Source organism: Lates calcarifer, linkage group LG13 (assembly GCF_001640805.2).
Source record: "Lates calcarifer isolate ASB-BC8 linkage group LG13, TLL_Latcal_v3, whole genome shotgun sequence".
In the NCBI taxonomy this organism is placed as follows: Eukaryota; Metazoa; Chordata; class Actinopteri; family Centropomidae; genus Lates; species Lates calcarifer.
This window is the reverse complement of record NC_066845.1, coordinates 16,242,102-16,254,257: the sequence shown is the minus strand read 5'-3', so window position 1 is coordinate 16,254,257 and position 12,156 is coordinate 16,242,102. Positions and strand designations below refer to the sequence as shown.

The 12,156-nt window shown below is 40.0% G+C and overlaps 1 protein-coding gene across 9 annotated transcripts in view; it reads right to left on the bottom strand.

Annotated features, from left to right (window-relative positions):
• The window catches only part of mvb12bb (multivesicular body subunit 12Bb), a 32,055-nt gene extending 21,005 nt beyond the window's left edge, over positions 1–11,050 (bottom strand). For 7 of the 9 annotated variants that reach the window (XM_051075089.1, XM_051075092.1, XM_018669334.2 and 4 more), the window contains exons 1-6: positions 10,971–11,050; positions 9,128–9,229; positions 4,254–4,349; positions 2,347–2,437; positions 1,195–1,324; positions 904–1,014 (exon numbers count right to left, since the gene is read on the bottom strand). In XM_051075089.1, coding sequence (XP_050931046.1) covers positions 904–1,014; positions 1,195–1,324; positions 2,347–2,437; positions 4,254–4,349; positions 9,128–9,220 — 521 coding nt within the window. In that variant the 5' untranslated portion in view covers positions 9,221–9,229; positions 10,971–11,050. Of the gene's footprint in view, positions 1–903; positions 1,015–1,194; positions 1,325–2,346; positions 2,438–4,253; positions 4,350–9,127; positions 9,230–10,600; positions 10,915–10,970 lie in introns of those variants that run through there. The other 2 variants (XM_051075091.1, XM_051075090.1) reach the window with 2 other exon arrangements.
• Between the last annotated feature and the right edge of the window lie 1,106 nt (positions 11,051–12,156).

Sequence of the window (12,156 nt, the reverse complement as noted above, 5' to 3'; positions counted from 1 at the left end):
GATTATTGACCATTGACTTCCAAAATATGGACGATTCACAAAACTCTACACAGTTTGAACTTGGTTTTTGAATTCACGGCTGTCCATTTTTACTGTTCTCATCCCACTGCGTGACAATGTGAACAGAAGCTCTGTTTTGAATGCGCCTGCTGGCATCCACCACTCTGGCCTGTTGTGGCTTTTAAGTGGCTTTTACTCAGCCCCACACAGGATGGCAAAGCATAGCACTTCAAGCTGGCAAAGCCATCAGCACCCTGTGCCAAGCTCCCCTCTCCACAGCACCGCCATGCCGAAGGAGTCTCAATTGTTTATTTACAATTTGCTGTGGAAATCCCCAAGTTCTTCATTGTGATAAATAATTGAGCTGTTTGATCTGGACACAGTACAAAGGGTTGCTCTATTCACTCTAAGGCCTGAGGCGGAGGAAGCCTGAGCAGCATGAGCAGAGGAGGGGACACACACTCACTCTCCAGCATGGCGGAGATCTTGGAGCTCTCCTCCCTTCCTCTGCAGCTGTCGCTCCCTCTCCAGGCTACATCTCCTCCTCTTTGTCTGCACAGAACAACACTCCTGTCACCACAGTCAAGAGGAGCGACCTGCCTCTGCCTCCTGGGACACACCACAAATAGCAGGAGTTTAGCCCTCATTGAACTCATGTTCTTGTTCAGGGGATCCTGTCTAGTTAGCCTGTCTCTCTGGTTCACCCTCGCTGCCTCGTTGTCCAGCCACAACCTTTACGGAAGATTGCCCGGGAGTGATCAATTGCTTGTGTCTTCATTGTCGTACATATGGTACGGAAGCGTAACAACAGCTCGAGAGTACACTGAGCGTGAAATAAAAAGGAAAGCAAGGAGGAAAGCTGAGCTTCAAGAGGTGCTGCTGAATTTTGTAACCTAACATTACCTTGCTGTGTTAGATGGGGCGTCAGCCTTAGCTGTGATGGACGTGTCCTGGCTGGACTGCTGCTGAGGAACATCTCCCATTCGATACCATATTCCCATATTGTTAATCTCACTGTGTAAAGAGGAAGAGGAGATACACAGAAAGTAGTGCAATGTTTTAAACAGCTAGGTTAGTAATCCCTCTAGCAGTTTATAAAGTTTTATAATGTACAAGACGTCACAAAGTATACTGATTGATACAGAAAATACAAAACATCATGATTGCATTCATTCCTGGTGCCAAACAGCTCACCCTATACAGGTGTAGTTAACAAGATGGTACTTGGACTTCGCAATAATCTGGATGTCAAATACAGCCGTCTCAGCAGCTGCACGAGGGCTGATCTTCACACAGAGCCTCCTCTTCCTCACGGCAGTTTCCTCTGATGAGTCAGATACACATGAGGGTGTCAGACAGGAATACGTGGTTGCATATTCAGTCCTGCCTTCTCTGAGTTTCGGGCTAAAAAATAATAATCTATACACATTTTGAAGCTCTAGGAGAAATATATATTCATAAATCCCACTTATACTTTGCTATTTAGTCTTTTCCAGTCTCAGAATAAGAAATGAGCCAATATCAGCTTCTGGGTGACTTGGTATGCTCAAAGGGAAATGACTGGACAGCGGAAAGCCACAAAATCCACATGCATTATTATCATTTTTATCATTTTAGTAGGTAAAATGACAGAAGCAAGTGAATCCTCCATCAGCTTTAATGCACAACAGGGATTTAAAGTGGAGATTCTAGATAGAAACTCATACATAATGCCACATGTATACATTAAACATGGATTCACATGAAGTAATAAAACATTAAATTACACCATAGCCAAACAAAACATAATCTCTTTTCTTCATTCTGGCAAAAAAAACATTGCCATGCTTTCCTATATTGCATCTGTGCCTTGCTCATTTATTTCCCCAGCAACACTGGAAAGTGCAGTGTAAATGCAATGATAATAAAAATAATAAACAAGCTGTCCTCACTACCCACACCAAAATATTATTACATTTCCAAGGCATGGATAGTGAGAGGGAAATACATAGCACTCAAAAAGCACTAAAGCATTGGGGAATGCATTTCATTAATATTAGATAACCCCCATCCACTCGTCCTCTCCCCAAATAAATACATAAATAAATAAGCCCCTCATAAAGAAAAGCACAGCTCCAGCTGAGATAAACAATGACTCATGATTCTCTTCTCTTGTACCTCCAGGGCAAAATGTTTATTTTATTCCCACAGTCTGCCATAAATTAAGCTAACCTGCACCCATAAAACATTCACTATCTCAAGCAAAGCTGCCCCTGAGGACCTCCGCATAAGCTGGTCGGAGAGTGAAAAAAAAAAACAAGAAGAGGAGGGGAACGAGCCTGTGGTTGGCATTGACTGTTTACTTACTTGTGTCCATTGTTTCTTGCACAGGTGTGAAGCCCTCTGGCAACGCGTCCTTAATGTCAGTCAGCTTCATGTCCACAACAATGTCGGGCCCCTGAAAGACAGAGCACAGGCAGGAAATTTAAAGTCATGTATGCAAATTCAACTTTTGAAAGGACAGAGAGCAAGAAAAAGAAAAAGGTTAGTCATTTTTTTGGAGGGCTCAGAAAAGAAAATGTAGAGATAATAGAGTCAGTGATTTACTAAAAGCTCAGGAAGTCTCTAAAGAGAAGGGTTGACAAAATAGCTGAAGTAATTACTCTCTAATAGCCTTTTTTGCTGTGAGAGAATGCATCTGTGAACTTGTAATCATTCTCAACCTTTTGGCGAGAAGCTGTGGGATGATGGGAGACAGAGGCGGGCAGTCTGATCAACAGAATGGGACTGGTTAAAAACAATCAGGAACTATGTAGTTGACATTTTCAAGCATGACTCTTCCCTGCCTCCCATTACATTTTCATTTTTTGCCATAATAAATTGCAATAATACACAGCGGCAGTAGAGAGTGGGGCGAGCCAGGCGTGACTTGATGCGTCCGAAAAGGCTGGATTCCACTGCTACTGTTGCCCGACAGTCATTACCATTAGAGACATTTTTTATTCATAGTTTTTATACTGACTTAAGGAGGAATATGGATGAATGTTATTACTATGCATGGAACCTTTTTTAGTGTTTTCCCCTTTTACTGGAGAGATTTTTTCCATCAGGGCCTGACAAAAGGGGCTATCTACCTCCAACCTAGAGTATGATAAATCACAAACTATTTACTTCCCCCCACATAATTCAGGGGCTAATTTTACAGAATCTGTTTTTGTCATAGACAATTACAGTGGGAGCTCCATTGACTGGCAGACAAAATAGCCTTTGTTGATGGCTCTGTCATGTTTTATTTGTGTCAAAGTCTTTAAAACAATGTGGACACACATTTTAAGATAATATACAGGAACTAGGGGAAGGCTATTTGTATGCTATATACTAAACTGAGGAGCAGATTGAGCTCAGGCATGAGGCAGCCGCTGCCAAGTTGCCTGGCATTTAGAGGACATATTGTAAAGAAAAAAAAAAAGACTTGATTAAGTCCTAAAATTGAGCTGATGTAAAATAATAACAAAAATGCAGGTTTTGTTTACAATACTGTCTGCATTATCTACCTGCAACCCAGGAAAACAAATTAATAGACAGCCAATAGTGAGGTGTATGAACTGGAGGTAGACAGGCTGATAATCCAGGAGATGTAAGCAGGTGTATTTATGGCCACAGGGCTACTGACAGCCATGCAACAACACATCAGCTGCAGGCTGCAGGGAGCAGATGAATCCAAAAATGACCTGACAGGATTATGAGAAACATTCAAAGCCACAGAAGAGTCACTGTTCCTCAAATTGGGAGCTCTATATATAGTACAGGCACACTGAAAGTGCTCTTTATGGAGTCATTTCTTACATAAAAAGCTGTATTTTCATATGCACAGTTATATGTACATCAGCTTTCAAGAATCACTGGTTGGTAACCGTTTTCTCTACAGGGACGCTGTTGATTGAATAAATTGGAATAGTTAAAATACAGCTCATTGTTATTTCATGAATAAACATAAATAATATCCTCAGGAGGGCCTACAACATGAAAAATATCTCACCGAGGTATTATTCATCTGGAATATGAATGCAAATTCATTATATGTAAAAGCTCAAAACTGCACTGCCAACAATGGCCTTTTTAAGTGGGACTTTCACTGATCAAAGTGCAAAGTGCATAAAGATATTCTGGCAGCAGAAAACTGAGTTAATAACCGCTGGTGGAAAAAACAGGGCTGCAGATGATCGTTGGTGCAGAATGCATAGGGAACGGGAGAAGTTTACATTCACACTTACAGTTTTTCTGGTGAAACAGAGGTAGCGAGTGACCTTGGATTTGAATAAGCCGTCCTTCCACAGGTCGGCGTCAGAGCCATCTGTTGTTTGTGCAACCTACGTGGAAAAAAAAGAGAGGAAAAAAAATAAGGAGTGAAAAAAAACATGCAGGAGGTGGGATAAAGTTAATGTATGTATGCCACGAGCGTGTTGCTTTTGCCTCTTCCCTTGCATACTAGCCTTAATTAACGCTTGCCTACACTAGCGCTCCATCTCATTAGTGCTCTGCGTGGGTAAAGGAGTCTTAGCCTCCAAAAAGGTGGCTAAAAATATCATCCCTCGGGACCAGGCTGATTAAAGATGCCCTGACAAGGATCTGCTCTAATAAGGAAAGCAAACTTCAATGTGCTTCTGTGGGAAAGCAGGGATTATATTTGGGGTAAATGTGGAATGTATCTTTAAAAAGCCTACTGTTTTATCCCAAGACACAGGTAACTTGACAACACTGCACCATGAATACTTTTATTCCTATTCCCCCTGTGTGGATTGATTCTGTTATTTAATGAGACAAGTTTTCTAAGAATAAATTACTGAGAATTTAAAGCAATTCCATGTGTATGCCTAAATCCAAAGACCTAAACAGCTTGTCCTTGTACAACAGGCTCATTCATAGTTGTAAATGATCACTGGAGTCAGTAAAAAAAATAGATTGCATCATATTGACAGCATGTGGGCACCACAAGTCAAGCTCAAGGTCCTAAACTACATTGCTATGTAAATGTAGGTGTGTGAGAGCAGAACGATAAAGCAAAATATAACCTGCAGACTGCATCACCAAGACTCTTCCATCGTTCGAGCAAATACGCTTGGCTGAAACGTCATGTTCCATTGGCTATCATGTGAGAATCACCTAAATAACTGCCAGAGTTATTTTCTAAAGGGATCCTTTACAAAGAAGAGTCAATCTAATGAGGTTCATTCAAATGAAGAAGTCATAGATCTCTGCACCCACCCACACACATTACCCCCTTGACAATAATGATGAATGACCCCGGTGACTGGGTGGGGGAAACATGGCATGGGGAGATTCATGCAAAACCACCACTGACTAGATGGGATGAAAGCGGAGACTAGAGTGGGGAACAGAGATAGATAGTGGGATGAGAGAGAGAGAAAGAGCAGAAGATGAGCAGAGAGAGGGATTGCGGGGCGTCTCCAACAGCAGTTCCATGAAAGGTCCCAGAAGGAGCCTATACATCACCAGCCTCCCTCTTCTTTACAAGACAACCCGTCTTGGCCACTTTTTCCAGGTCAGTAGCCAGCGCATCCTGTCAGCGTAAACAAAGGGCTCGCTTTGTGAAACCCAAAGTCAAGTTGAGGAGTAACGAGGGCACGGTCCTCCTAGGAGGCACCTCAGGCATCATCCTGCCACAGCCGCCGGCAGCAAGGATGCTACGCAGCTTGAATGTGAAACGCCAACTGCTGAGCCACGGCAGGAAAGGCATGTGTAAAGTTGCAGTGGCTCTTGTCTAATACTTTCAAGCCTGCCACTGTCTGGCTCCATCATTACAGACTTCAAGGAGAAGAATCCCACATGTCTAATAAGAGACATCATGACTATGATATCAAAATATGGCTGTATCATTTGATGTAAAATGCAGTGACAGATTCAACTGCCACTTCCAAAAATCTTGCGCTTACAGTGATCTAAAAGCCCACCTATGAAACAAGTCTTTAGGGGGTGCTGAATATTCCTATGAAGAATCTCTGGAGACTGACATCACCAGCAAGTTGCTATGAAGCACTGAGAGGTACAGCTGTGAATGCAAAGATGTAAAGGCATACAATCAAAAATCTCTGGAGAGTGAAACCAGGTGGAGAAGACATAAGAAAGATAGGGGGGGGGGGGGGGGGGGGGACAGTCCCTTTAAAGAATAATAGAAAAACTGGGGAAAAAATGTTTTGAATCTTTTATCTCAACTGAAAATAGATAAAATGACTTCTGACTATATATTAAAGAGCTACAGCTGCAGTTATTTTGAAATGTTATTTTTTGTTTGCTGTAATATTTTGCCATTTTTGGAAATGTGGATTATTGGATTCCATGCTGAGATTTGGATGACGAGATTGATATAACTCTCAAGTCGGTGCATTAAAGGGGCTATTTCTAAGTTATCTTTACATAGCCAACATTAGCACACAAGCTGCTTACTCGCAGGTCTAGAAAAAGAATTTAGGGACTTCTGCATAGTGTCTCTGCTGACTGTCTGCCAACCATTCAGTGACAAGACAAACAATTTTTGATTTAACATTGTGCAAGCATAAAATATAAAAGATACATCATGTTAGTTAGTTAGCTTTAGGGGTGCAGGTAGGTGAGTTTTAGACAGGTGCTAATCTAGGTGTTTCCCCTTTCCTCTAGTCTTCATGCTAAGCTAAGAGCTTTGTGGCCATAGCTCCTAGATTTTGCACACACATGAAACAAAACATAACTGTCCATCCTGTCTTGGCACAAAAATGAATAAACTCACAAAAATGTCTACCTATACCTTTAAATTACAAGTGCTTCCTCAAAAACGGACAAGCTACTCTTGGCTTTGTAAATCCAGGCATCCTAGCTAATCAGATGCTAGCACTAGGCTTCTTCAAGTAAACTTACATTTCATCAATGAGTTTATGAGCATAACATGTCAAATGCTCAGGTGAATCTGAAATACACACATATCCCCTTTCGAACATGTGCACAGAGTGTGGGTGTGCATGAGTCTACTCATGGTGTTTGATGTTGGGTGGCTGCTGGTGCTTCAGCAAAGCTCCTGATCCCAGTGGAACAGTGTTTGATCTGGGCCTGTGCTCTCTTGTGTTGGAACAACCTGCTCAAGTTCAGAGATGTGAGCGCACCGTATCAGAGAGCAAAAGAGTTAATCAACCCTTTGATCTGCTGTATAAAAAGTATGGTAAGTATGGTAAGCAGTCAGTATTAAGGAGGAATTTGAAAAGAAGTCTGGTATGAAAGGAAAAAAATCAATACGGCGTAATATCCTGAGACTTCCCCTTCTCGGTACTGCATTAGTAACACTGATACAGAGTGTTGATATTTTTGTTTGTATTTCAAGTCTGCAGATGAAAGACCACATAGTGATGCTCAAAAGATGTTGTTGAAGATAGGACAAATGCATTTGAAAAAGTGCTTCAGAGTCTGAGAGGCCTTGAATTTTATCTTGGAGGCTGATTTGTACTTGACTTTTTATTCATGGGTATACCATTGATATTTTATCACCTTGAAGGATTTTTTTTTCTATTTTATCTATTTTACTAAGGAAAACTAACAGACTGATTTATATCACTGAAAAATTCTACTATTAATAGCATTAATTTATAGCATAACCCTGTTCTTCTTTGTTCATTGTGTGGGATGTGAAAATATCAGATATCCACACAGTCAGAGAAAAGTAAAAGTTGGCATCTTGGTCATAGCTCATTTATAAAATCTTCCCACACCACAGAGTGTCACTCCTGCTGGGCTGTGGACAGATCTGTCAGACAGACACCGGAGGTAAAAGTATTGGAGCGGCCAACAGAAACAAGTCGTGCTGCCATGACTCGCACTGTCCGGCACTGTGCTGTCCTCTGTTTTCATCACCAGTCACTACCTCCATAATAGTTAGTTCTGTGGTTTGGTGAAATTAAGACAGGACTCAGTTTGTAAAGTTTACAACCTGCTACATTGTTACTCTGTGTAGTGGGAGGCAGTTAAAAAAGTGAGTTGATTCACAAAATGTGGCATCAACTTTTACTTGACTTTTAGGGGGACAGCCATAGTTTATACTGTGTCCTGATGTCATTTTAGCACCAGTATGAATTCATAATCCTAATTGTAATCTAAAAACATAAATAACCTGTTGTATGTAGTGACATGAGGTGACTTGAGGTGTCTTTGCATTTGACTGCAGTAATAGTTTCCTATGTTTATTAACATGTCTACACGTTTATTATATTCCTGAATGATGCAGTGAGTCCAAACTATTTCCAAATTTCTAACTGCTGCTGTACAACTTCTAGGATAACATAAAAGTATTATACAAATTACTCTCACTATCTATTGCAGGAATAAAGCAGTGCCACATTCATCCTTTAGCCCCTCCAGAACATGCACAGTATTTGCACATCAGCTGAAATGTACTGGTGCACTGGAGCAGCAGAGGAGGAAGTCTGATGGGGTTTCTCTCTGTTTGTCACTACTGTGTGGTGTGTACACAGTTTCCCTGCCAGTGGCTCCATTCTGATGCCAACCCACCATCATCTGCCAGAGATTAGAACAAGCTGGGTATGCAGGGTGGAGCAGGAAGAGATAAAAACTGGCGGGGAAGAGGGAGGGTTTGGGGGCGTAGGGTGAAAGCAAGAAGAAGTTTGAATAGGAAGAGAGAGAGGAAGAGAGATCTGCCCTTGAGCTTGTTTTGTGCTTTGTTAAACTTAACACACTCTCTTCGTTTTCTTTAACCACTTCAACTCTTTCACAACCGCCACTACTCTGGTGGGCATCAACCAAACATCATTAAACTTATGCCTCTGGTGTGTCTGTAATACTGGTGGCAACCAGTAACAATGTCAGGCAGGGAGTCCTCCTAATCATCAAAGTAAACTTAATGAATAAGTCATCTAACAGCTCTAACAAAAGATACCTTGGAAAGCTGCCAACATCCTGGCTGTGCGTTATTTTATACAATCAGTTACAACAATTACATGTACAACTAGCAGTTGAGAGCAAAAACAAAACCTCTAATTGCACCACTTTTAAAGGAAATAACAATAACTTCTAAGCTTAATCCATGCATATTAAACCAAACAATATCTTCAAAATATGATGTCATCTATAGTTTTAAATGATTACTCACAACATAGTAGCTCTCGGGAACCTTGCTGAGTGAAGTGACGACTCCAACTGCAGAGATGGGGTCTGCAGGCAGCTGGCTGCTCACCTCAGACATTTTGGAGACCTGTTAGAAAAGCAGAAGAATCTCATCATACTTTTGGCATTTTACCTGAGAAAAATAACTACAGTGTTCAAAAGTGGTAAACATACCTGTCCTTTGGGACACAGAGTTCAATAAAAAAAAAAAGTTTTTTTTAAACAGCAAAACTTTAAATAAATATACAAAATGCAGATAGTGAAACTAAATGAGAATCACATCCCTCTGGGTCAATACATGGAGAATGGACAAGGTTTTTCTTGGCTAAAATGACCACATTATTGACTTCTTGATGAGGCTTATTAGGATCTAGAAGAAAAAGCGGCCGCCTAATCCAGGATCAAATGACAAGTGAGACCAGTGACAAAACAACATTTGGAGACCACCCAATGACTTCACCAAATCACAAATTAGGCAGAGTGATCACATATTTTCAAGGAAGTCCCAATCAATTGCTATCTATTCCTGTCTAAGGGAATTTTTGCCTAATGGGTATGCAAGCCTTTTACAGGGTAAGTGGCTTTGCAAAGGTTCCCTTATGCAATTTTATTAGATTAGGTTTAAAGCATTCTTGTACTAACTGACAAAGTTGCTGCATTCAATCTTGATGTTTACCAAATCTATTGCAATTAAGCTGATCAAATTAAGGGATTTACTCCAGAAACAGCTGTCTCTTTAACAAATGTTAGATAGCTGTACTTATTCAAATGAAACAGGATAGCAAATTAGCTAATAGGATGAAGGATCTCTTTGTAACAATAATTTGTTCAAAATGAGCTTTGTTTTCCAGCACAACATCAAGGCTTAGAGACTCATCCAGGCAGACCAAAGAAAAATCCATCCAAACTTATTTCTGTCTCCCATGGAAAACACCACTGTGGACTCTAGATGGTATACTAACTTCTGTAGTGTGTTTGAGACATGCCATATCAGGCTAATAATGCCTGTAGCACACTTAATCTTTTATCTTCATACACATAAAGTAGTGCAGGCAGCCTAAAATATGCTGTAGAGTTAAATGTTCCTTGCCTTGAATGTGCATTTTCTGTGATACTAACTGTGAGAATAACTGTAAGTCAATTAACTATTACAAAACGTGTATCTAAGAAGATTTTGTGCTGGTCTAATTTCTCATTGTGTTGAAAATCCGCAATAAAATTCAGGTAAATTGCTGAGAATGAGGGAGTTAACATCTCATTTGTGAGAAATGAATCTATGACTTTTAATATCAGCTTACTAGTTAACTAGCTAACATCTAGTATGGCAAACCAAATTCATACTCATATACTGAAATGACGAATCACATAACAGCAATATAAAACTGACAAATACCAAAACAATCTGGTTTGTAATGTATATAGCAGTCAGTTGTCTATATCCAAATGTTTAGGAACTTACAGCTATTTAGCAAGTAGTGTTATGTCCCTTATTCGTTCCAACAACTCCTGTGGACCTGAAGGATAAATGCTAAGTTTAGTTTTACCTTTAATCCCTTCCCATTATTTGGTTTTAAATGCGGCCAAACTTTGTAGCAAACCGTTCATTACAAGTGAGTTATTAGTGTCCATGACATTAAGGCTGTTTCACAGAGGTAAACATGCGGACTCATAGCAACGTTACTTTAGCTAACCTTATAAAAAGCTAATGTGTTCCCTGCCATATGAATTATCTGTTGCCTAATTAGTGAAGGTTCAGAAGAAACTTCTCTGCGCCATTAGACACGGAAGTGAAGTTAAAAAACCAGAGTCCTTTGACTTGTTTATTTTACCTGTTTAGACGAACCGTCCTGCTGAGCGCCGTCACCTTATCAACTCTGGACTTCAACCCGCCAACGTGTGGGTGTAAATGCTTCCGGTATCATGGGTAATCAATCTTTAACCTAAACCCAATACTTGCATGGTCGTGATCAGATCTTTTTTTCCCGTTATAATTAATAATTTTATTATTTAACTTTATTTTATTGGAAAAGAAAAGAAAAGAAAATCTAAATAGATTTTGAAGAAAATCTAAATAGATTTTATTCAATTTAATTATTTTTATTTATCAATGAAAGAAGTCCCTATACAACTTATACTGTTCCTGGTTTTTAATATTGAGATAGAGTGTAATTATTTTAATGCTCTGTTTTCTTGCAAGCTACCTTGCACATGCCTTTTTTGGAGTGATTTTGAATTTATCTCAACCACGGGTCTAGTCTGTTGCTTTTTGAGAATTTCATTATTTATGCTTATAGCAGCCATGAGTCGCTGATAAACATGCCTAGCATAGATAGGATGCTACTGAGTCAATGAGTGCAGCACAGTAATTTAACAAATGATAATATCTTATGAAAGTACTATCAGAAAGCCATATGAGTGGTAAACAAGCCAGTTTACTTTGTCAGAGTGAACAGTGTATACAGAGAGAATAAAGGCCTGGGCCAACAATGCCACACTGACTCGTGGGTGCATTTCTTCGTAATAACTTTTGAGAGCCAATTTGGCCATGGTAACCAAATTAAGGCTGTGCTTCACTAAATGACTATCATTACATGGAAGTATCTACAGGTCACGCCTTCTGACAGTTGGTCGTCTCTCTAATCATCACATGTCATTACTGTAATCAGATAAAAGTAAGATAAAGAGCAATGCATTAGCTTAGTTGTAACATTAGGATGTACATCTCCCAGAGTACAAAACTTGAAAGCCACTTGTCTGTCCAAAACACCAGCCGGCGACAGATGCTTTCCATTCACCAAGTTTATTATTTCTACCCCCATCATACCAGTCAAATAACTTAAATCACTGTTCACTAATTTATTCAAATCAAAGACTTGTTGCTCTGTTTCATGCCAGGGTGGGTGTCTTCACTGGGACCACACACAGTGAGATGTATTTATTGGTTTACATAATGTGATCAATTTTCCCTTTTTAAAATGTATAATGTTTGTATAATTGTAAAGGGGAGATGTTAAG